Here is a 25,795-nt window from a genome sequence, read left to right as displayed (position 1 = left end):
CCCACCGTTGGATAGAGCTAATCTAGAGGAACATTTTGAGTGGTCACTCGGACGAATCGGACCAGAAATTTCCGAGCGCGGAGCGTGCAAACTTTTAATATTTACCCGGTTTATTTGACGTGTGTGAATTTTTTTCTCAGGAATTCATCAAAATAGTCCAACGACTGATACCACCGTTGGATAGAGCTTGTCTAGAGGAACATTTTGAGTGGTCACACGGCCGAATCGGACCAGAAATTTCCGAGCGCGGAGCGTGCAAACTTTTAATATTTACCCGGTTTATTTGACGTATGTCTACTCCTATCTCTGGAATTCATCAAAATAGTCCAACGACTGATCCCACCGTTGGATAGAGCTAATCTAGAGGAACATTTTGAGTGGTCACTCGGACGAATCGGACCAGAAATTTCCGAGCGCGGAGGGTGCAAACTTTTAATATTTACCCGGTTTATTTAACGTGTGTGAATTTTTTTCTCAGGAATTCATCAAAATAGTCCCACAACTGATCCCACCGTTGGATAGAGCTAGTATAGAGGAACATTTTGAGTGGTCACACGGCCGAATCAGACCAGAAATTTCCGAGCGCGGAGCGTGCAAACTTTTAATATTTACCCGGTTTATTTGACGTGTGTGAATTTTTTTCTCAGGAATTCATCAAAATAGTCCCACGACTGACCCCACCGTTGGATAGAGCTAGTCTAGAGGAACATTTTGAGTGGTCACACGGCCGAATCGGACCAGAAATTTCCGAGCGCGGAGCGTGCAACTTTTAATATTTACCCTGTTTATTTGACGTATGTATACTCCTATCTCTGGAATTCATCAAAATAGTCCCACGACTGACCCCACCGTTGGATAGAGCTAGTCTAGAGGAACATTTTGAGTGGTCACACGGCCGAATCGGACCAGAAATTTCCGAGCGCGGAGCGTGCAAACTTTTAATATTTACCCTGTTTATTTTACGTATGTCTACTCCTATCTCTGGAATTCATCAAAATAGTCCGACGACTGATCCCACCGTTGGATAGAGCTAGTATAGAGGAACATTTTGAGTGGTCACACGGCCGAATCAGACCAGAAATTTCCGAGCGCGGAGCGTGCAAACTTTTAATATTTACCCTGTTTATTTTACGTATGTCTACTCCTATCTCTGGAAGTCATCAAAATAGTCCGACGACTGATCCCACCGTTGGATAGAGCTTGTCTAGAGGAACATTTTTAGTGGTCACACGGCCGAATCGGACCAGAAATTTCCGAGCGCGGAGCGTGCAAACTTTTAATATTTACCCTGTTTATTTTACGTATGTCTACTCCTATCTCTGGAATTCATCAAAATAGTCCGACGACTGATCCCACCGTTGGATAGAGCTTGTCTAGAGGAACATTTTTAGTGGTCACACGGCCGAATCGGACCAGAAATTTCCGAGCGCGGAGCGTGCAAACTTTTAATATTTACCCTGTTTATTTTACGTATGTCTACTCCTATCTCTGGAAGTCATCAAAATAGTCCGACGACTGATCCCACTGTTGGATAGACCTTGTCTAGAGGAACATTTTGAGTGGTCACACGGCCGAATCGGACCAGAAATTTCCGAGCGCCGAGCATGCAAACTTTTAATATTTACCCGGTTTATTTGACCTATGTCTACTCCTATCTCTGGAATTCATCAAAATAGTCCGACGACTGATCCCACCGTTGGATAGAGCTTGTCTAGAGGAACATTTTGAGTGGTCACACGGCCGAATCGGACCAGAAATTTCCTAGCGCCGAGCATGCAAACTTTTAATATTTACCCGGTTTATTTGACCTATGTCTACTCCTATCTCTGGAAGTCATCAAAATAGTCCGACGACTGATCCCACCGTTGGATAGACCTTGTCTAGAGGAACATTTTGAGTGGTCACACGGCCGAATCGGACCAGAAATTTTCGAGCGCCGAGCATGCAAACTTTTAATATTTACCCGGTTTATTTGACCTATGTCTACTCCTATCTCTGGAATTCATCAAAATAGTCCGACGACTGATCCCACCGTTGGATAGAGCTTGTCTAGAGGAACATTTTTAGTGGTCACACGGCCGAATCGGACCAGAAATTTCCGAGCGCGGAGCATGCAAACTTTTAATATTTACCCGGTTTATTTGACCTATGTCTACTCCTATCTCTGGAATTCATCAAAATAGTCCCACGACTGATCCCACCGTTGGATAGAGCTAGTCTAGAGGAACATTTTGAGTGGTCACTCGGCCGAATCAGACCAGAAATTTCCGAGCGCGGAGCGTGCAAACTTTTAATAATTACCCGGTATATTTGACGTATGTGGATTTTTTTCTCTGGAATTCATCAAAATAGCCCCACGACTGATCCCGCCGTTGGATAGAACTTATCTAGACGAACATTTTTAGTGGTCACACGGCCGAATTGGACCAGAAATTTCCGAGCGCGGAGCGTGCAAACTTTTAATATTTACGCTGTTTATTTGACGTATGTATACTCCTATCTCTGGAATTCATCAAAATAGTCCCACGACTGACCCCACCGTTGGATAGAGCTAGTCTAGAGGAACATTTTGAGTGGTCACACGGCCGAATCGGACCAGAAATTTCCGAGCGCGGAGCGTGCAAACTTTTAATATTTACCCTGTTTATTTTACGTATGTCTACTCCTATCTCTGGAATTCATCAAAATAGACCCACGACTGATCCCACCGTTGGATAGACCTTGTCTAGAGGAACATTTATGTGGTCACACGGCCGAATCGGACCAGAAATTTCCGAGCGCGGAGCGTGCAAACTTTTAATATTTACCCGGTTTATTTGACTTATGTCTACTCCTATCTCTGGAATTCATCAAAATAGTCCCACGACTGATCCCTCCGTTGGATAGAGCTTGTCTAGAGGAACATTTTGAGTGGTCACACGGCCGAATCGGACCAGAAATTTCTGAGCGAGGAGCGTGAAAACTTTTAATATTTACCCGGTTTATTTGACGTGTGTGAATTTTTCTCAGGAATTCATCAAAATAGTCCCACGACTAATCCCACCGTTGGATAGAGCTAATCTAGAGGAACATTTTGAGTGGTCACTCGGCCGAATCGGACCAGAAATTTCCGAGCGCGGAGCGTGCAAACTTTTAATATTTACCCTGTTTATTTGACGTATGTCTACTCCTATCTCTGGAATTCATCAAAATAGTCCGACGACTGATCCCACCGTTGGATAGACCTTGTCTAGAGGAACATTTTGAGTGGTCACTCGGCCGAATCGGACCAGAAATTTCCGAGCGCCGAGCATGCAAACTTTTAATATTTACCCTGTTTATTTGACGTATGTCTACTCCTATCTCTGAAATTCATCAAAATAGTCCAACGACTGATCCCACCGTTGGATAGGGCTAATCTAGAGGAACATTTTGAGTGGTCACACGGCCGAATCGGACCAGAAATTTCCGAGCGCCGAGCATGCAAACTTTTAATATTTACCCGGTTTATTTGACCTATGTCTACTCCTATCTCTGGAATTCATCAAAATAGTCCGACGACTGATCCCACCGTTGGATAGAGCTTGTCTAGAGGAACATTTTTAGTGGTCACACGGCCGAATCGGACCAGAAATTTCCGAGCGCGGAGCGTGCAAACTTTTAATATTTACCCTGTTTATTTTACGTATGTCTACTCCTATCTCTGGAAGTCATCAAAATAGTCCGACGACTGATCCCACCGTTGGATAGAGCTAATCTAGATTAACATTTTGAGTGGTCACTCGGACGAATCGGACCAGAAATTTCCGAGCGCGGAGGGTGCAAACTTTTAATATTTACCCGGTTTATTTAACGTGTGTGAATTTTTTTCTCAGGAATTCATCAAAATAGTCCCACGACTGATCCCACCGTTGGATAGAGCTAGTCTAGAGGAACATTTTGAGTGGTCACACGGCCGAATCAGACCAGAAATTTCCGAGCGCGGAGCGTGCAAACTTTTAATATTTACCCGGTTTATTTGACGTGTGTGAATTTTTTTCTCAGGAATTCATCAAAATAGTCCCACGACTGACCCCACCGTTGGATAGAGCTAGTCTAGAGGAACATTTTGAGTGGTCACACGGCCGAATCGGACCAGAAATTTCCGAGCGCGGAGCGTGCAAACTTTTAATATTTACCCTGTTTATTTGACGTATGTATACTCCTATCTCTGGAATTCATCAAAATAGTCCCACGACTGACCCCACCGTTGGATAGAGCTAGTCTAGAGGAACATTTTGAGTGTTCACTTGGCCGAATCGGACCAGAAATTTCCGAGCGCCGAGCATGCAAACTTTTAATATTTACCCTGTTTATTTGACGTATGTCTACTCCTATCTCTGGAATTCATCAAAATAGTCCAACGACTGATCCCACCGTTGGATAGGGCTAATCTAGAGGAATATTTTGAGTGGTCACACGGCCGAATCGGACCAGAAATTTCCGAGCGCCGAGCATGCAAACTTTTAATATTTACCCGGTTTATTTGACCTATGTCTACTCCTATCTCTGGAATTCATCAAAATAGTCCGACGACTGATCCCACCGTTGGATAGAGCTTGTCTAGAGGAACATTTTTAGTGGTCACACGGCCGAATCGGACCAGAAATTTCCGAGCGCGGAGCGTGCAAACTTTTAATATTTACCCTGTTTATTTTACGTATGTCTACTCCTATCTCTGGAAGTCATCAAAATAGTCCGACGACTGATCCCACCGTTGGATAGACCTTGTCTAGAGGAACATTTTGAGTGGTCACACGGCCGAATCGGACCAGAAATTTCCTAGCGCCGAGCATGCAAACTTTTAATATTTACCCTGTTTATTTTACGTATGTCTACTCCTATCTCTGGAAGTCATCAAAATAGTCCAACGACTGATCCCACCGTTGGATAGAGCTAATCTAGAGGAACATTTTGAGTGGTTACACGGCCGAATCGGACCAGCAATTTCCTAGCGCGGAGCGTGCAAACTATTGATAATTAACTGGTTTATTTGCCGTTTGTTGATTTTTTTCTCAGGAATTCATCAAAATAGTCCCACGACTGATCCCACCGTTGGATAGAGCTTGTCTAGAGGAACATTTTGAGTGGTCACACGGCCGAATCGGACCAGAAATTTCCGAGCGCCGAGCATGCAAACTTTTAATATTTACCCGGTTTATTTGACCTATGTCTACTCCTATCTCTGGAATTCATCAAAATAGTCCAACGACTGATCCCACCGTTGGATAGAGCTAATCTAGAGGAACATTTTGAGTGGTCACTCGGACGAATCGGACCAGAAATTTCCGAGCGCGGAGCGTGCAAACTTTTAATATTTACCCGGTTTATTTGACGTGTGTGAATTTTTTTCTCAGGAATTCATCAAAATAGTCCAACGACTGATCCCGCCGTTGGATAGAACTTATCTAGACGAACATTTTTAGTGGTCACACGGCCGAATTGGACCAGAAATTTCCGAGCGCGGAGCGTGCAAACTTTTAATATTTACCCTGTTTATTTGACGTATGTATACTCCTATCTCTGGAATTCATCAAAATAGTCCCACGACTGACCCCACCGTTGGATAGAGCTAGTCTAGAGGAACATTTTGAGTGGTCACACGGCCGAATCGGACCAGAAATTTCCGAGCGCGGAGCGTGCAAACTTTTAATATTTACCCTGTTTATTTTACGTATGTCTACTCCTATCTCTGGAATTCATCAAAATAGACCCACGACTGATCCCACCGTTGGATAGACCTTGTCTAGAGGAACATTTATGTGGTCACACGGCCGAATCGGACCAGAAATTTCCGAGCGCGGAGCGTGCAAACTTTTAATATTTACCCGGTTTATTTGACTTATGTCTACTCCTATCTCTGGAATTCATCAAAATAGTCCCACGACTGATCCCTCCGTTGGATAGAGCTTGTCTAGAGGAACATTTTGAGTGGTCACACGGCCGAATCGGACCAGAAATTTCTGAGCGAGGAGCGTGAAAACTTTTAATATTTACCCGGTTTATTTGACGTGTGTGAATTTTTCTCAGGAATTCATCAAAATAGTCCCACGACTAATCCCACCGTTGGATAGAGCTAATCTAGAGGAACATTTTGAGTGGTCACTCGGCCGAATCGGACCAGAAATTTCCGAGCGCGGAGCGTGCAAACTTTTAATATTTACCCTGTTTATTTGACGTATGTCTACTCCTATCTCTGGAATTCATCAAAATAGTCCGACGACTGATCCCACCGTTGGATAGACCTTGTCTAGAGGAACATTTTGAGTGGTCACTCGGCCGAATCGGACCAGAAATTTCCGAGCGCCGAGCATGCAAACTTTTAATATTTACCCTGTTTATTTGACGTATGTCTACTCCTATCTCTGAAATTCATCAAAATAGTCCAACGACTGATCCCACCGTTGGATAGGGCTAATCTAGAGGAACATTTTGAGTGGTCACACGGCCGAATCGGACCAGAAATTTCCGAGCGCCGAGCATGCAAACTTTTAATATTTACCCGGTTTATTTGACCTATGTCTACTCCTATCTCTGGAATTCATCAAAATAGTCCGACGACTGATCCCACCGTTGGATAGAGCTTGTCTAGAGGAACATTTTTAGTGGTCACACGGCCGAATCGGACCAGAAATTTCCGAGCGCGGAGCGTGCAAACTTTTAATATTTACCCTGTTTATTTTACGTATGTCTACTCCTATCTCTGGAAGTCATCAAAATAGTCCGACGACTGATCCCACCGTTGGATAGAGCTAATCTAGAGGAACATTTTGAGTGGTCACTCGGACGAATCGGACCAGAAATTTCCGAGCGCGGAAGGTGCAAACTTTTAATATTTACCCGGTTTATTTAACGTGTGTGAATTTTTTTCTCAGGAATTCATCAAAATAGTCGCACGACTGATCCCACCGTTGGATAGAGCTAGTCTAGAGGAACATTTTGAGTGGTCACACGGCCGAATCAGACCAGAAATTTCCGAGCGCGGAGCGTGCAAACTTTTAATATTTACCCGGTTTATTTGACGTGTGTGAATTTTTTTCTCAGGAATTCATCAAAATAGTCCCACGACTGACCCCACCGTTGGATAGAGCTAGTCTAGAGGAACATTTTGAGTGGTCACACGGCCGAATCGGACCAGAAATTTCCGAGCGCGGAGCGTGCAAACTTTTAATATTTACCCTGTTTATTTGACGTATGTATACTCCTATCTCTGGAATTCATCAAAATAGTCCCACGACTGACCCCACCGTTGGATAGAGCTAGTCTAGAGGAACATTTTGAGTGTTCACTTGGCCGAATCGGACCAGAAATTTCCGAGCGCCGAGCATGCAAACTTTTAATATTTACCCTGTTTATTTGACGTATGTCTACTCCTATCTCTGGAATTCATCAAAATAGTCCAACGACTGATCCCACCGTTGGATAGGGCTAATCTAGAGGAACATTTTGAGTGGTCACACGGCCGAATCGGACCAGAAATTTCCGAGCGCCGAGCATGCAAACTTTTAATATTTACCCGGTTTATTTGACCTATGTCTACTCCTATCTCTGGAATTCATCAAAATAGTCCGACGACTGATCCCACCGTTGGATAGAGCTTGTCTAGAGGAACATTTTTAGTGGTCACACGGCCGAATCGGACCAGAAATTTCCGAGCGCGGAGCGTGCAAACTTTTAATATTTACCCTGTTTATTTTACGTATGTCTACTCCTATCTCTGGAAGTCATCAAAATAGTCCGACGACTGATCCCACCGTTGGATAGACCTTGTCTAGAGGAACATTTTGAGTGGTCACACGGCCGAATCGGACCAGAAATTTCCTAGCGCCGAGCATGCAAACTTTTAATATTTACCCTGTTTATTTTACGTATGTCTACTCCTATCTCTGGAAGTCATCAAAATAGTCCAACGACTGATCCCACCGTTGGATAGAGCTAATCTAGAGGAACATTTTGAGTGGTTACACGGCCGAATCGGACCAGCAATTTCCTAGCGCGGAGCGTGCAAACTATTGATAATTAACTGGTTTATTTGCCGTTTGTTGATTTTTTTCTCAGGAATTCATCAAAATAGTCCCACGACTGATCCCACCGTTGGATAGAGCTTGTCTAGAGGAACATTTTGAGTGGTCACACGGCCGAATCGGACCAGAAATTTCCGAGCGCCGAGCATGCAAACTTTTAATATTTACCCGGTTTATTTGACCTATGTCTACTCCTATCTCTGGAATTCATCAAAATAGTCCAACGACTGATCCCACCGTTGGATAGAGCTAATCTAGAGGAACATTTTGAGTGGTCACTCGGACGAATCGGACCAGAAATTTCCGAGCGCGGAGCGTGCAAACTTTTAATATTTACCCGGTTTATTTGACGTGTGTGAATTTTTTTCTCAGGAATTCATCAAAATAGTCCAACGACTGATACCACCGTTGGATAGAGCTTGTCTAGAGGAACATTTTGAGTGGTCACACGGCCGAATCGGACCAGAAATTTCCGAGCGCGGAGCGTGCAAACTTTTAATATTTACCCGGTTTATTTGACGTATGTCTACTCCTATCTCTGGAATTCATCAAAATAGTCCAACGACTGATCCCACCGTTGGATAGAGCTTGTCTAGAGGAACATTTTGAGTGGTCACACGGCCGAATCCGACCAGAAATTTCCGAGCGCGGAGCGTGCAAACTTTTAATATTTACCCGGTTTATTTGACGTGTGTGAATTTTTTTCTCAGTAATTCATCAAAATAGTCCCACGACTGATCCCACCGTTGGATAGAGCTTGTCTAGAGGAACATTTTGAGTGGTCACTCGGCCGAATCGGACCAGAAATTTCCGAGCGCGGAGCGTGCAAACTTTTGATAATTACCCGGTTTATTTGACGTTTGTTGATTTTTTTCTCAGTAATTCATCAAAATAGTCCCACGTCTGATCCCACCGTTGGATAGAGCTTGTCTAGAGGAACATTTTGAGTGGTCACACGGCCGAATCCGACCAGAAATTTCCGAGCGCGGAGCGTGCAAACTTTTAATATTTACCCGGTTTATTTGACGTGTGTGAATTTTTTTCTCAGTAATTCATCAAAATAGTCCCACGACTGATCCCACCGTTGGATAGAGCTTGTCTAGAGGAACATTTTGAGTGGTCACTCGGCCGAATCGGACCAGAAATTTCCGAGCGCGGAGCGTGCAAACTTTTGATAATTACCCGGTTTATTTGACGTTTGTTGATTTTTTTCTCAGTAATTCATCAAAATAGTCCCACGTCTGATCCCACCGTTGGATAGAGCTTGTCTAGAGGAACATTTTGAGTGGTCACACGGCCGAATCCGACCAGAAATTTCCGAGCGCGGAGCGTGCAAACTTTTAATATTTACCCGGTTTATTTGACGTGTGTGAATTTTTTTCTCAGTAATTCATCAAAATAGTCCCACGACTGATCCCACCGTTGGATAGAGCTTGTCTAGAGGAACATTTTGAGTGGTCACACGGCCGAATCAGACCAGAAATTTCCGAGCGCGGAGCGTGCAAACTTTTGATAATTACCCGGTTTATTTGACGTGTGTGAATTTTTTTCTCAGGAATTCATCAAAATATTCGCACGACTGATGCCATCGATGGATAGAGCTTGTCTAGAGGAACATTTTGAGTGGTCACTCGGCCGAATCGGACCAGAAATTTCCGAGCGCGGAGCGTGCAAACTTTTAATATTTACCCGGTTTATTTGACGTGTGTGAATTTTTTTCTCAGGATCTCATCAAAATGGTCCCAGGACTGATGCCACCGATGGATAGAGCTTGTCTAGAGGAACATTTTGAGTGGTCACTCGGCCGAATCGGACCAGAAATTTCCGAGCGCGGAGCGTGCAAACTTTTAATATTTACCCGGTTTATTTGACGTGTGTGAATTTTTTTCTCAGTAATTCATCAAAATAGTCCCACGACTGATCCCACCGTTGGATAGAGCTTGTCTAGAGGAACATTTTGAGTGGTCACTCGGCCGAATCGGACCAGAAATTTCCGAGCACGGAGCGTGCAAACTTTTAATATTTACCCGGTTTATTTGACGTGTGTGAATTTTTTTCTCAGTAATTCATCAAAATAGTCCCACGACTGATCCCACCGTTGGATAGAGCTTGTCTAGAGGAACATTTTGAGTGGTCACACGGCCGAATCAGACCAGAAATTTCCGAGCGAGGAGCGTGCAAACTTTTAATATTTACCCGGTTTATTTGACGTGTGTGAATTTTTTTCTCAGGATCTCATCAAAATGGTCCCACGACTGATGCCACCGATGGATAGAGCTTGTCTAGAGGAACATTTTGAGTGGTCACTCGGCCGAATCGGACCAGAAATTTCCGAGCGCGGAGCGTGCAAACGTTTAATATTTACCCGGTTTATTTGACGTGTGTGAATTTTTTTCTCAGTAATTCATCAAAATAGTCCCACGTCTGATCCCACCGTTGGATAGAGCTTGTCTAGAGGAACATTTTGAGTGGTCACACGGCCGAATCAGACCAGAAATTTCCGAGCGCGGAGCGTGCAAACTTTTGATAATTACCCGGTTTATTTGACGTTTGTTGATTTTTTTCTCAGGAATTCATCATAATAGTCCCACGACTGATCCAACCGTTGGATAGAGCTTGTCTAGAGGAACATTTTGAGTGGTCACAAGGCCGAATCAGACCAGAAATTTCCGAGCGAGGAGCGTGCAAACTATTGATAATTACCCGGTTTATTTGACGTGTGTGAATTTTTTTCTCAGGATCTCATCAATATGGTCCCACGACTGATGCCACCGATGGATAGAGCTTGTCTAGAGGAACATTTTGAGTGGTCACACGGCCAAATCAGACCAGAATTTTTCGATTGCTTATTACAATCTGTTATAGTCCATGCATTGCAACATATATATAAATATTGTGACATCACACCAAACTAGTATAAATAAGCGATTGTTGTAAGACGCGGCACTTGTATAGGTTGTTTATTCGTGCTGTACGTTAACTTGTTAAATTCTGTTCTAATAAAATTAATAATATTAAAATAAATTTTTGTTTTTTTTATTGACTGCATCTAAGTTGATATTTAACTGACGCATTCGTTCGGATTTTTGAGACGCTCAAATGTGCATATTTTGAGTCGGTTTCTATCAAGAATTTACGCAAAAGAATCTAAATCCAAGGAAGCCGCCAACCAGTGATCGAAGGTACCTACTGGTGGCGCACCATATTGATCTACTAGACGGGAGCAGCGCAACTTCACAAGCCCCTGGACATAGTGCCGAAGGTATATCGACAGATCCGGGCCTTACATTAGACACCAACGAGAAAGGACAAGAATTGCCTGCCCTGCGGACATTCTCGAAGCGGAAATTATTCCTTTCTTTAGAAGAATGATCATGAGAATACTGCTTCTTATAGTACTGTAAGTTTCATTTTTTTTTCTTTCTCCGTTATTTTTGCTGGTTTTTATTGAATAATATACTTTAGATTTAAGCTACATTTAGAATATTAGATTAGTGTTTATTAATTGTCTTAAAACATGTTGGGACCGTTACTGGGCGGAAGTCTCGCACGACTCTGACTCTCTCTCTCTCTCTCGCCACCACCACCTAGACGGTACGTGAATCTTCCCGCATTGTCCGGAAAATTCTAGACGGGTCAGGCCCTTGTAGAAAACACGGCGACGGACGCTAGGGAGTAACACGTGGGGGGACAACGTGCTTCAAGCTAGAACGTTACCATGCAGTGAAGTGTTCTTTAGCTGTTAGTCGTTATCTGTATAATATCTTGGGTATTAAATAAACTAGCTCCCCAAACCTAACAAAACACAACTTCACAATTGAACCGATTAACGAAGCCGATTTAATCGAATCATTCAATAACATATCGATTAAGTCTATTAACGATAACATGCCTTCTGTAATTAATTATCAACTTTTAAGATATCAATCAGATAATATTTCTCTTTTTGATGGAAATCCAAGACTACTAAACAGATTTATAACTGCTATAGAAAATTTATTAAAGGCATTTTACAATCGAACAGACCCCAATAATACCATTAATGTCTGTTTATTTTATACCATACTTAGCAAGCTCACAGGTAGAGCTGCAGATTTAATATCTTCACTTATCGATCTAAACTCTTGGATTCTCATCAAAGAAGTTTTGATAAATAGTTTTTCGGATCAGCGATCAATAGATTGCCTTATCCAAGATTTAATCAATTTAAAGCCGTTAAAAATGAAAGCCCTTTGCAATTTGGTATGAGAATACAGAATTCTCGCAGTTTACTTTTTTCAATGTCAAATGCAATCTCTGAAAGTAGTGAGACTAAGCTTATTAAAATAAAACATTACGACGAGTTCGCTTTAAAAACATTTATTAATAAGTTATCATATAATCTACAATTGGTAGTTAGACTAAAATCCTCTAATAATATAGAACAGGCTATGTCATTTGTTAGGGAAGAAGAGAATTTCATACAATTTAAAAGTGTACAGAATTTCGGGCAAAACACAGGAAATTTCAACAGACAATTTAAACCCAACATCAGATCTACAGATAGATCTAACTTTTCCCATAATTTTAACCAAACCCCTATCAATTCATTCAATACTCAACGGCCTCAGAATGATTACCCCCTAGACTTTTTTCGAACTTCACACAACATAATAATTTCTCGGGACCAATATTCCCCAACTTCACTCAACAAAACTCTTCAAGGACATCATATTCTAATTTCAACCATACAAATTTTTCCAGACCCCCTTTCAATAACTTCAAGAATCATACTTATCAATCAAAACCAAATTTCCCTTTCAATAACCAATTCGGTAACTCTCGAAGAACACCTTTCACACCTAGACCACCGTTTGGTCAAAGATCTCACAGATCCAATACTAATCAAAACCCCGTAGAATCTATGGACACTAGTTCTGAGAATACCGTCATTCACAATCCGAAAAGAAATTTCATTAGCCAAGAACCATACAATCAGGAAATTCTCCCCCAATCACCCGAGGAACTTACTTCCAATAACGATTATCCCTTTTACGACGTTTATAGAAACACCCACGTAGATAGTAACTCATGTCTCGACCTCAATTATCACAAATATTATAAAAGTGAAGAAAGAAATTCAAATTTTCCATCAACCAGCCGAAATACGGACACAACATAATACTACTTAACTTGAAATGACATTCAACTCCCTTACATTTTTATCCCTGAACTCCAAGCCAAATTTCTATTAGACACTGGTAGTACTAGAAGTTTCATTAAACCCGAAATTGCCTACGAATATTTCCCTCATTCTATCTCAGACGAACCTTTCCAAGTTCAAACAGCCCATGCCACATCATTTCATAATGAAGTCGCATCATAACCTGTCTTTCCCACATTTCAAACTCCTGGCTCACACAAATTTTTCCTGTTCAACTTCTCCGATAAATTTGACGGACTCATAGGACTAGACCTTATCAAACAACTAAACGCTAATTTAGACTTTAAAGCTAATACACTGAAATTACCCAATGTCGAAATACCCATTTGCCGTGATACAAAAAACCCTCAACTTCAAAGACCCCATTGTTCCAGTATGAACCATATCATCTCCCCGAGAAGTATACAAAAGATACAAATTCCCGTTAACTTTACCGAAGGATATAGAATTGTCCCTTATCAAAGATTAGGACATCTCGAAATACCAGAATGCCTCGTTAAAATTCAAGATAATACAGCCACAACTCTATTTTAAACCCAAGAAAAAACCCGATAAAACTCCAAATTTTAGAAGCCTTAGAGATTAAACCCGTAAACTTGAATGAACTAAATTTCCTAGATCATCCCGCACCGCATGTAGCAATGGATAGTAACTTTGATAATTTACTAAAATGTAATCTTGAAAACATTAAGTTCGATCATTACAATCCTGAAGAGAAAAGCCAAATTCGAAAATTGTGTTATGAATTCAGAGATATTTTCCATTGTGAAAGTATACCCTTGTCATTTACAAATGCAATAAAGCACCAGATTAAATTAAAAGATGAGACCCCCATTTTCACGAAAACATATCGATATCTCGAAGTTCACCGTTTAGAAGTTAAAAATCAGATATCAAAATTATTACAACAAAACATTATAAGAGATTCAAATTCCCCCTGGTCGTCTCCCATCTGGATAGTTCCAAAGAAATTAGATAAATCAAATAAACAAAAATAGCGTATGGTCATCGATTATAGGAAGCTAAACGAACAAACAATGGACGATAAATTTCCCTTGCCAAACATTAATGAAATTTTAGATAAATTGGGTAAAGCACACTATTTTACAACCCTTGACCTCGCTAATGGGTTTGACCAAAGTCAAATGAATGAGAATTATATTGCTAAGACAGCTTTCAGTACAGATACAGGACACTACGAATTTTTGAGAATGCCGTTTGGACTAAAAAACGCCCCGGCTATATTTCAATGTGTAATGAACAATATATTAGGTCGTGTAGTATGAAATGAGTAGATTCTCGAAATGCCACATTCAACTGCAAATAACTTCACTCTAAATCTATATTTGAACTTGACTTTTTTATGTGGAAAAGGCACATTCTTCCTCTTTCGATCAGAGTTTAAAGTGTTAAAAATTATTGAAAACTTTTATTTTTATAAAAATTTTTGTGCAGCCATGCAAAATAGTGAAATTCGTGTGTTAATGAAATATGAGTTCCACCGTGGAACCACAACAGCTCAAACGGCTCGCAATATTCATGATGTGTTTGGTACTGAAGTCACTTCACAGCAAACAGTATCTCGTTGGTTCATGAAATTTCGTTCTGGCAATTTTGACCTAACAAATGAACCACGTGGACGACCTGAAACTCAAGTGGATAACGATTATCTGAAAGCCGTGGTGGAAGCGAATCCACGTCAAAGTGCAAGCGAATTATCGTTAATATTCAGTGTAACCAAAAAAACAATATTGACTCATTTGGCTGAAATTGGTAAGGTGAAAAAGCTGGACAAGTGGGTACCGCATGAGTTGAGCGACATACAGAAAGAACGACGTCTCGAAGCTTGTTCTTTGTTGTGCCGGTATAATAACGATCCATTTTTGAATCGGATTGTTACTTGTGATGAGAAATGGATCCTATATGACAATACCAGACGTTCATCGCAGTGGTTGGATCAAGATGAACCACCAAAACATTGTGCGAAAAAAAATCTTCATCAAAACAAGCTTATGGTGTCCGTTTGGTGGTCCAACGCAGGTGTCATCCATCACAGCTTCATGAAACCTGGTGAATCGATTACGGCTGATGTCTACTGCCGACAACTGACCGAAATGATGAGGCAACTGACGGTTAAGCAGCCAAGATTAGTCAATCGAAGCGCACCGCTATTGTTGCACGACAACGCTCGGCCACACACCGCACAAGTCACCTTGGCCAAGCTACAGGACTTGGAATTGGAAACTCTTCGTCATCCACCGTATTCACCCGACTTAGCACCCACTGATTACCACTTCTTTCAAAATTTGGATAACTTCTTGGTAGGGAAAACATTAAACTCCGACGAGGCTGTCAAAGCTGCCTTCCAAGAGTTTATCGACTCCCGGCCTGCAGGCTTTTACAGCAGGGGAATCAATGAACTTCCCGTTAAATGGCAGAAGTGTATTGATAATGGTGGTGCATATTTCGATTGACAATAAAAACATTTCATATGAAAAAAAAATGACTAAAGTTTCAATTCAATTTTACTCATTTCATACTACACGACCTAATATTACGTGGCTTACAAAACGAAACATGCTTTGTGTATCTTGATGATATCATTATCTTCAGCACTAGCTTACAAGAACATATAGAAAAATTAAAGCAAGTTTTTACTCGATTACGGGATTCTAAATTAAAAATACAACTAAACAAATCAGAGTTCCTAAGGAAAGAAGTCCAATACTTAGGACACATCGTAAGTGAAGAAATAATAAAACCTAACCCCGACAAAATTAATGCAGTTAAGAATTTCCCTATTCCCCGGACAACAAAAGAAATAAAATCTTTTCTGGGTTTAGTTGGTTACTATAGACGGTTCATTAAAGATTTTGCGAAGATAACGAAACCGATGACCAAGTGCTTAAAAAGGGATGCAAAAATTATACACACACCCGAATTCATAAATGCTTTTGACCATTGTAAGCAATTACTGATAAACTTCTCCATTCTGCAATACTCAGACTTCACTAAACCATTCCTATTAACAACAGGCGCGAGTAATTTTGCAATCGGCGCAGTGTTGTCGCAAGAACCCATACCTAACGATAAACCTATAGCCTACGCCTCGAGAACCCTAAACGACACGGAAACTAAATATTCAACAATAGAAAAAGAACTGTTAGCGATGGTTTGGGCATGCATATATTTAAGACCTTATTTATTCGGACGCAAATTTTACATATACACTGATCATAGACCCCTTGTATAGCTCTTTAATCTAAAAGAACCAAACTCCAAATTAATAAGATGGCGGTTACGATTAGAAGAATTTGATTACCAAATAATTTACAAAAAGGGACGCCAGAATACGAACGCAGATGCATGATCTAGAATAAAATTAAACCTATACGACAACGAATCAGTGGTCAATAATCCCGGCGATACCGATGCGAATATTAAGGAATACTTAGAAAACCAAACAGAAATTTCAGCTCAAGGTAACGACGACGATACGAATGAACCGGGCCCTAGTCAACGAAAAATAAACGTTATATCTGATATCCGACTTCATCCTGTAAATCTTCCCAACACGTGCAATTCTGATGAAACCGCACATAGTCAACAAGCCGATCGCGAGAACCCTGGACTAAGCATTCGTGACGAAATGATAAACAAAAAAATACTACAATTCCTGATAAAGAAATCTCTACACCTGCAGATTAAATGTAACAAAGAACGTTTCGATAAAACCACGATAAGTCACGTAGAGCTACCCAATAACTTGGAAATTATAAAGCAGTTTATCCAAGAATACATGACTAACGAGAAACCTTGTTATGTCTATTTTATCGACAAAGATTTAATACCTTCATTCACAGAGGTATGTTTGAAAAATTTCCAAAACTTAAAAATTAGAATATGTACCAAATTACTTAACAATATTTCCGAAATTGAAGAAAAAACTATGCTCATTAAGCACCAACATGAGAGCAAACAAAATCACCGAGGAATAGAAGAAACTCGCGAGCGAAACTTAAGAGACTTTACTATTGGCCCAATATAAAAGGGGACGTAACACGATACATTAACGATTGTGTTATTTGCCAAACTGCCAAATACAGCCGACTTAAATCATATATTCCACTCGCTAAAACAGAAACACCCAGCAAACCATTTCAAATGATACACATGGACACTTTCATATTCGAAGCCCAAAATTTCCTGACGATATTTGATAAATTCTCTAAATTCGGTCAAGCATACCCTTATGACAGAAATGCAAAATCAGTTTGCGATAAACTCATAAATTTTTTCTCATTTTTTGGATGTTCCGAGGAAATCACGTGCGACAATGGCAAAGAATTCAATAATGAACTATTAAAGGAATTATTAAAGGCCCAAAAGATAAACATACATTTCAGTACCCCTAAACATTACGAATCAAATTCGCCTGTTGAACGTTTCCATTCCACTTTGATCGAACACCTTAGGATTTTGAAACAAAAAGATAACGTAAAACCAATTAATGAGTTAATCTCATACGCCATAATCGCGTATAATAGCACGGTTCACAGCGTTACGAAATTTACACCCCACGAAATTGTCTTAGGTCATACTAATTCCCGAGATCCTCTTGATTTAATCGCAACAACGTTTCATTCTGATTACGTTTCGTCGCATAAGAATAAAGTCGACGCCATGTACGAAACGATTGGAGAAAAAACCGATCAAAACAAAGAAAAAATCTTAGCAAGAAGAAATGTTAAAGGCAACGAAGCATTCGACTTTAAATTAAACCAAAAAGTTTACAAAAACTTAAATCTCAGAAATAAAAACCACCCTAGATTTAGCGATCCATATGTAATTATCGAGAAATTGAATCATAACAAAGTAAAAATCAAAAGTGTCAAAAGTCCATTCAAAATCGAAATTGTTCATGTTAAAGAATTGAAGAAACCCCTTATTACAGATGACCCTTCATACACGAAAAATCCCGATACCATGACTTAAATGACAACCTGGCATACTACCTTACAAATTAGGCAATGCCCAGAAAACAATCAACCACTGGAATTTTATTCAAACGTATGATATGACTAAATTGTTGCAGGAATTTTCGGATATTAACATTAAATATGATTTACTTCATGAGACCATAAATAATTTTACAGACTACAAATCCGAATTTTATAACTCTTTTGTGATAACAAATAACTTGAAACAAAAAATTAATGAACAGATAAACCAAATTTTCCCAACAAAAATGCGTACTAAGCGAGCCTTACTAAACGCATTGGGCACTATAATCAAAACCGTGACAGGAAACTTAGACCAAGAAGACGCAAAACGCATTGACCAAAACATTAACATACTCAAAGAAAACCAGAACAACTTAAAATTAGTCCTCGATAAACAAACAACGCTCTTGACTAACGCAATAAATAATTTTCAAGAAACGATAAAAAATGTATCACACGATCAAATTGTTTTGGATTCAAAAATTAAAGAAATTATAGAAGTCGTAAATGAAGTCAATATTAAACAAGCAAACCTTTTTGAGTTCTTTAGGATTCATAAGATCATCACACAGATTACAACATTTTATCAGAACATCTACGATATACTTTCAGACATAGAAGAGGCAATCACGTTCGCCAAATTAAATACTTTTCATAACAAGATAATTAATTCAGGCATGCTTTTAAACAAATTAAAACTCATTCAAAATCAGGTGCAACAAGGAAAATTACCATTCGAACCAGACACCGACAATTTATTGAATATCGAAAACACTCTAAAAATAAAGAGTTACGTAAAAAATAATGTGATAGTCTTCATAATCGAAATCCCTTTAGTGGAAACCCAAGCTTATAATTTATATCGATTATTTTCGTTACCTGTCAAATATAACAATTCCTATAAAATAATTGTACCAAGTTTTGAGTATCTCATAATAAAAGACAAAACATTTGGATACGTCAATCAGCCTTGCCAATACGTATCTTTCAATGAATATTTATGTTCTCATGTACGCCCCGAAAACTTTAATGATTATGTACCATGCGAAGTTGAATTGCTAAGATATGAAAATAATATTACGAATTGTAACCCAGTGTATTTAGATATAAAAAATTTACAAATCCAAAATGTAGACGAAAGTAAATGGATTGTAATAACAACTCAAAAAATCATAGGAGTAGAGATTTGTAAGGAATCACAAGGTAATGTCTGATTAAACGAAACTTACTTAATAGAATTAGAACCCAAATGTAATTTTATGTTAAGAGATATCATTTTAAGAGATTACGGAAACACGAAAACTGATTTCCAAGATGTACCCTTACAGAATGTTACCCCTAATTATAAATATCAAGTATCTTATAAGGAAATAGAAATGCCCAATCTAAACTATATTAATTCCCGGACAGGTTACGAATTCAAACTTCTTAGAAAAACGCATTTTTTTTGTCTACATCTGTTAACTCGCTTGGTAAGTACTCCCGATACTCCAGATGAAGGAAATTTTGAACAAGAAATTATAACTGAATCAATTTTTGCCAATTCGAACGATTCCCACAATCCGGTCACTCTACGACTTCAAACTTCTTAGAAAAACGCATTTTTTTTGTCTACATCTGTTAACTCGCTTGGTAAGTACTCCCAATCCTCCAGATGAAGGAAAATTTGAACAAAAAACTGTAACTGAATCAATTTTTGCTAATTCGGACGATTCCCACAATCCGGTCACTCTACGACTTCAAATTTCTTAGAAAAACGCTTTTTTTTTTGTCTAAATCAGTAATTTCACTTTTACATAGCGCCCAATCCTCCAGATGAAAGAAATTTTGAACAAAAAACTGTAACTGAATCAATTTTTGCCAATTCGGACGATTCCCAGAATCCGGTCAGGCTACGACTTCAAACTTATGAGATAGAAAATCAAAGAAATCAAAGTACACCTTGAGAGGAATACATAAAGAAACATTTCCGTTCAAGTCCATCATAATGCTTTTTCCTTCTTTTTCCACTGGATACCAACACGCATTTTGAAGCTTAGCGCTTTCATTTAAATTATATGATAAATAACTCTTAAGGGTTGATGTTATGCCAATATCTCGCACTGAGTCAATAGTCACTCAATTTAGAACATATTTCAACTCTTTGAATAAAAACGTAGCGGCATTATTTATCAAGAATATGTTTGCAAGTGGCGTACCTTCCTCTTTCGTAACGTTTAGTTTAAGGCAAAGTTAACTTTTGCAGGGCAAGGGATATTTTCCGGTTTGCTGCAAGGATATTCTAATTTCATCGTTCGGTCCCAATTTAGTAGGATTGAATGGATCAAAAGAGAGCACTTCCCAGCTCAAAATTGAGTCATCAATAAGAACATTTTCTTGGACGTTTATATGTTCCACTTTTTAATGTAAATCCTAGGGAAACAAGAAACTGTTTATTCAAAGATGTTAACCCTCTTATGTATCTTTTCGTACTATCAGGGTTTTGCTGCGAGGTATTAAACCTTCTGACAAAATCTTGGTTTGGTATTCTATTATATAGAATTACCATCGTGAATCCAAGCGTTTAAGATGAAGTCTTAACGTGACGGATTCTTCTCGAAATTTAAACTAATCACCCTCTTGATCAACTAGTTTCACCGTTATTTTATTTACAACATTAACAATTACGAAAAAATAAATTACATTCTGAGGGGTTTCAATTATTTTAAAATTGGGTGGTACACTAGAAAAAAACTAGATGTATTACATGAACTGGCGTACCATTTAGAAAAGACCCTTCATCTATACTGTAATCGATATTTATAGCATTCACCTTAAGAACCTTCTAGCAGGTCAAAAGCTTTTGGCCTATGTTGTTCTATAGGACTCGATTCGTTTTTCCGACAACACGTAACATAAGTGAATACTTACTAAAGAATTTTTAATTAAATTCTTACTGGCATATGGAAGTTTCATTTCTGCTTGAGTCAGATTTTCAACAAGGTTAGATAAACAAAACGTTTCATCCTTGCGCAGGGGTCGTGTTAATCTTTTTCTGTATTGTTCCAATTTTATATAAATATGTACCGCCGAAGCGAATACGAGTAAATCACGTATTTTTTAATTACTTTAGTATTGCATAAAATTATTGAGATTAGTGTAGAAATGCTATTTGGGAAGTAATTTATCTAGGAAATTTTTTTAACAAATTTCAATTCATCCTCATTTTAATATATTCCATAGAAGGTCTACTTTGAAATAGAATGCATTAAAACACTGTAAAATTAAAAACCTGTGAGCCGAATAAACGTACCAGACCCCTTACCATAATAAACGGTTTCAGTGCTTAATAGATAGCTGTACACACAAATGAGATAAACTGGTTTATGGTGCTTTTAGGAATTCTATATAGTAAATACATAAGCGAAGAAAAATTATCTCCTGTAGCAAGGTATCTTACAGTAATTTCTAGTTTTACTGTAACAGGCAAAGCTTGCAAATTTGGCAAAGCATTTTGTCAAATTTGTGGTGTCACCAATTCTAACAGACTTTCAAACATATCTTTTGACATTCTCAGGTGATTTCTGTAAGCTGAGGGGCCTTCGCATGATAATCCCTTAAGCAAAATATTTCATGCTCCTAAATTTTGCATTCGATTTATCCACGGTTTTACCCAAACCCTCCTTTTTCGGTTTTTTTTGTAACAACGCGCGTAATTCTTCATTTATCCTGTGGCATAAAATATTCACACCAAAATTAACAATTTCAGATGTTTCCGTAATGAACACTACATCATACAACTGCCACATTTCTAATAAAAATCTTGCATAAATGGTTGTGTAGTGTAAACAGTAACAATTTTGTTGACAAATTACAGGGACTTGCAATCAAGAACTTGCGCAAACAGAAACTTGCATCATGTAAACACGGCTTAACTAGCAAACACGCCAGCAAGTGATTGTTTACACGTGCAAAATACGGAATATTTTCGTATCGATGTGAGTCATCACTGGGGTAAGTGAATTTCAGAAGCCTGCAGACTTTTCGGTCCATGCATGCAAAGTTTTAACTTGCGCGCCAGTTACGCAATCTAAATTTACTGGCACGAAAAATAATACTGGCTCCACTATTAAATGCATAGTATATACCCTCCATTAAACAATTATTGTAATTAGATGTTTAGAGCTTTTTTTAACAAAAATAATATTTTATCTTAAATAATAACACCACAAACTATCTAAAAATGTTCAAAAGTTGTAAAAAAAAAATTGGTCCCAAATGGATTAAAGAATGAAATTCAAAGCAAATAAGCCATAAATTTGAAAAGCGATCCTTGGCGAATAACCCCAAAATAAAACATTGATTTTTCAATGTGCGTGCAACACCTTAATCGGAAATGGGGGCAACCTTTAGTTCGGAGGCACTAATTAATTCACTTTTATGTTTTTCAATTTTTAAACTATCTATTGGCAACGGATAACTCTCCCAAAGAAAGCCCAATACCCGCCATTTTCCGGCTGTAGAAGTAGTCCGGGATAGAAGTACTTTCCCCAATGGGAAATCTGGGATGTGTAGACCGGCACACCCTAGTGTACAGTCTTGGGGCCTCTTCTTAAAAACTTTTGATACTAAAGCCTCATACTTGAAGTTTGTTCTGGTGTTACTCCCCAAAATGCCTGTATCATTTTTCTCTTCGGCGGATTCTAGAGTCAAAATGTTTAACTTTATTTGCGACAAGAAAACTTTTTAGTTTTACGTGCTTATTCCTTTGAAATATTTTCCAATTTGTGGCTTTCTAAAAAATAACAATGATAATTAAATTAATTCAAAACAATCAAAATCGCATTAACTTACAGGGTCGGTTTCCAAAGTTTGCATTTTGGCCTCATATTGCTCTTTCAACAACTGATAGTCTTTTTGAAGTATGTTGAGTTGATTTTCTAAGTGTTTTCTGAGTCAATTCTGAGTCTTTTTTTGGAGTTCCAATTCTTTTTTAAGGCTGATGAGTTGTGACGCGTGTTTGAATTTAAAGATCTTCCAGCCTTTTTTAGCAGTTGATTTGGATATTTTAAATTTGCAAGGGTTAAGTGAAAGTCGTCAACTAGTATTGGATCCATACTTATACTTTCTGAAGCACCTTCCTGAAAATACATGACATTATTTGTATATAGTTACAATTCATGAAGGATTAAATGATTTACCATTATCGCAGAAGTATCTTCGGTGACTGAATTGCTAATCTGCAAAAAACATTGGGTGTAATATTGGTTGCATATCAGTCAAACCAATAAGCTTCAATAATTATAGAATTCATAGATTTTACACCTAAAAATGATTTTGTATCTATCGGTTTTTATATTCTAAAAATGTATCTCTTCTCTTTTTGAATGACCCGCCTAGAAAATTTAGATGTGCGAAATAATTTTTATTATAACATATTGTAATGGATCTTGGAACTGCAAACTCAGAAACAACTTACAAAGTAATTTATTTCACTGTTAAATAATACACCTCAATCAGGTTTAAAAAAACGATGAGCTCAGTTAATGTAAAATACAATAGGCTACACATACTTATGGACTTGCACTCATAAATCATCCTGTACCATTTCGTAGGAATCTAATGACTATATTTCAACATGAGTTAAAATGTCTGGTTGGCTTTGAACTGTCCAAAATTATGTGTTTCAAATGGGTCAACCGTCAGAGATCTGTTTTGTCCTAAGTGCCTTTTGTTTCGAACAGCCCATATATTGCAATTGAACAGGCTCGTGTTGACCTATATTGGCACATGGTCTTTTCCTCTTAAGTTAGGTAGTGGAAGACTCTTCGAAGGATTCCACTAAGCAACCACCCTTCCAATAATGATTACGATTTCTTCCTCTCTCACGAAACGATGAACAAACTCTATCCCCCATAAATTCCGGGGTTTTGTATTTTAGAGAAGTAATAAAAGTGTTGTAATTTTCCTTCGTGTAATTATTTCACACCGACATACTACAATGCACTTAGATATGTAAACGTTTCCCCATCCTATGGTGAATAATTTTCCTTCGCCAAATTGTGCGGAATTTACTACTTTTGTTGGAAGTTCTTAGAAACTTTACTCATTCCAGCAACTATTTCCATATTTGTGGAATGGCTCTTCAAAGGTAAACTTCGAAACGACTGTAGGTATAATTATTAAATTATCCATTTAAGTTCCTTCGAGATTACATTTACCAGCCCTTCGTTACAAATATTTGGTACCTTGCAAATTGGAAATTACAGGAACAAATTTAGAATGTTTAATAATTCGTATTATAAAACCTTAATTCCCTTTCATAAGTGTTATTGCCACAATAATAGAAGTTATTATAATATGGGGTGTTTCAGAACTTACAACCACTTATCGGACAGACTTCAACCCTGCACTACACTATTACCTAAGAAGCCCATTTATCAAATAAACTTCTAATAAAAGTCCCGTAGGTAACCAAACACGACGTACTAAATGTTAAATGTTTATTTTCTGTATGCTAGGGCAATTGTTTCTCCTAACGTGAACCATTTTGTAATGGCAATTCCATTAATTTTAAATAAATTATTCTTTCCCCTTCATATATTTTTCTCAAATGCACCAGTTATCCATAATCCATAAGTGAATGATCCCTTGACTTGGAATCTAGCATGGTACAAACTATTTCCTACCAAGTAATAAAAAAAATTACATACCCTTCTGTATAACCCTGAGGAGTCCTTTCATTGATGGGCAACCTGGACTTTCCAATAAGATATGTGATAAAATCCTTTTCTCTTCTTTCCACCTTGAAACTACGACTTTCCTTTGTTCTGCTGTGGTTCTCATCTTAAAAAGATGGGCAACTATACTACCTATCTCTCCACCAAGAATATTCGCTATCTTTGATAATACACAAGGATTGTGAGATCTCACTGATCAATGTTGAAACTCAAACCCCACAAGTTCAAATTGCTGGTCTTGAGTTAATTGAGCTTCGACAACTGATTTGATGTAGTAGTTTATAAAAACTGTGCTTTGCGATCAAAGATACAAAAGATAAGTTTTCTTTGCATTAGAAGAAACAGACATTTGTTACAAATTGTTTGTATCCTCTATCTGTATTAGAATGAGTATTGGATGTGGAAAATTATTGGGAAAATTTTTGGCAACCGGTTTCTTTTCTATCATACCTCCTAGTCCCTAGATCTTCTATCAGTGGTCTGACATCCCTTCCTTCTTACTTTTCGATTTTTTAAAGACATAATATTTTTTTATGTAAAACTTAAAATTTTAACTTTTATACCCAAACAATAAAAACAAATAAATTAAAAAATCTTGATGTATGTCACTATTGTCGTAATGCACAGCAAGCCCGTTTCTGCAAAATGGCGCCACAAGTACACAAGAAAGAAATCTACAAAAACTTAGGAGAAATCGGTAAACCTGTTTGAGAAAGAAATCTGGAGTCTCTAAAAAGAAGAAATCTGTAATCTATACAAGAAAGAAATCTACAATGGCTAAATAGAAACTTGTAAACACTTCCGAGAAAATACAACCCTGGTTTACAG

The 25,795-nt window shown here is 38.5% G+C and overlaps 1 protein-coding gene, 1 long non-coding RNA gene and 1 other non-coding gene across 4 annotated transcripts; 1 reads left to right on the top strand and 2 right to left on the bottom strand.

The window, feature by feature from the left end:
• The first annotated feature begins 18,322 nt into the window (after nucleotides 1-18,322).
• LOC136419004 (uncharacterized) lies at nucleotides 18,323-19,462 on the top strand. The gene has a single exon (XM_066405197.1). The coding sequence runs from the start codon at nucleotides 18,323-18,325 to the stop codon at nucleotides 19,460-19,462; it is 1,140 nt and encodes a 379-aa protein (XP_066261294.1).
• A 1,762-nt stretch (nucleotides 19,463-21,224) lies between these two features.
• Nucleotides 21,225-21,329, bottom strand: LOC136419007 (U6 spliceosomal RNA). Its single transcript, XR_010753042.1, has one exon. It is a non-coding gene; the product is annotated as a U6 spliceosomal RNA (small nuclear RNA).
• Nucleotides 21,330-22,068: 739 nt separating this feature from the next.
• On the bottom strand, nucleotides 22,069-25,554 carry LOC136419006 (uncharacterized). 2 transcript variants are annotated; one of them, XR_010753041.1, is made up of 6 exons: nucleotides 25,418-25,554; nucleotides 24,941-25,073; nucleotides 23,429-23,467; nucleotides 23,082-23,368; nucleotides 22,984-23,022; nucleotides 22,069-22,930 (listed from the first exon to the last, which is right to left on the bottom strand). It is a non-coding gene; the product is annotated as an uncharacterized lncRNA (long non-coding RNA). The 2 variants fall into 2 exon arrangements; XR_010753040.1 differs by having other exon boundaries at nucleotides 22,069-23,022.
• Nucleotides 25,555-25,795: the final 241 nt, after the last annotated feature.

Source organism: Euwallacea similis, unplaced genomic scaffold (genome assembly GCF_039881205.1).
Source record: "Euwallacea similis isolate ESF13 unplaced genomic scaffold, ESF131.1 scaffold_56, whole genome shotgun sequence".
Taxonomy (NCBI): Eukaryota; Metazoa; Arthropoda; class Insecta; order Coleoptera; family Curculionidae; genus Euwallacea; species Euwallacea similis.
The sequence above is the reverse complement of the archived record's forward strand: the minus strand, read 5'-3'. Positions and strand labels throughout refer to the sequence as shown.

Coding starts and splice junctions, on each gene's coding strand:
- LOC136419004 (XM_066405197.1), top strand. CDS start 18,323: ATGACTAAATTGTTGCAGGAATTTTCGGATATTAACATTAAATATGAT.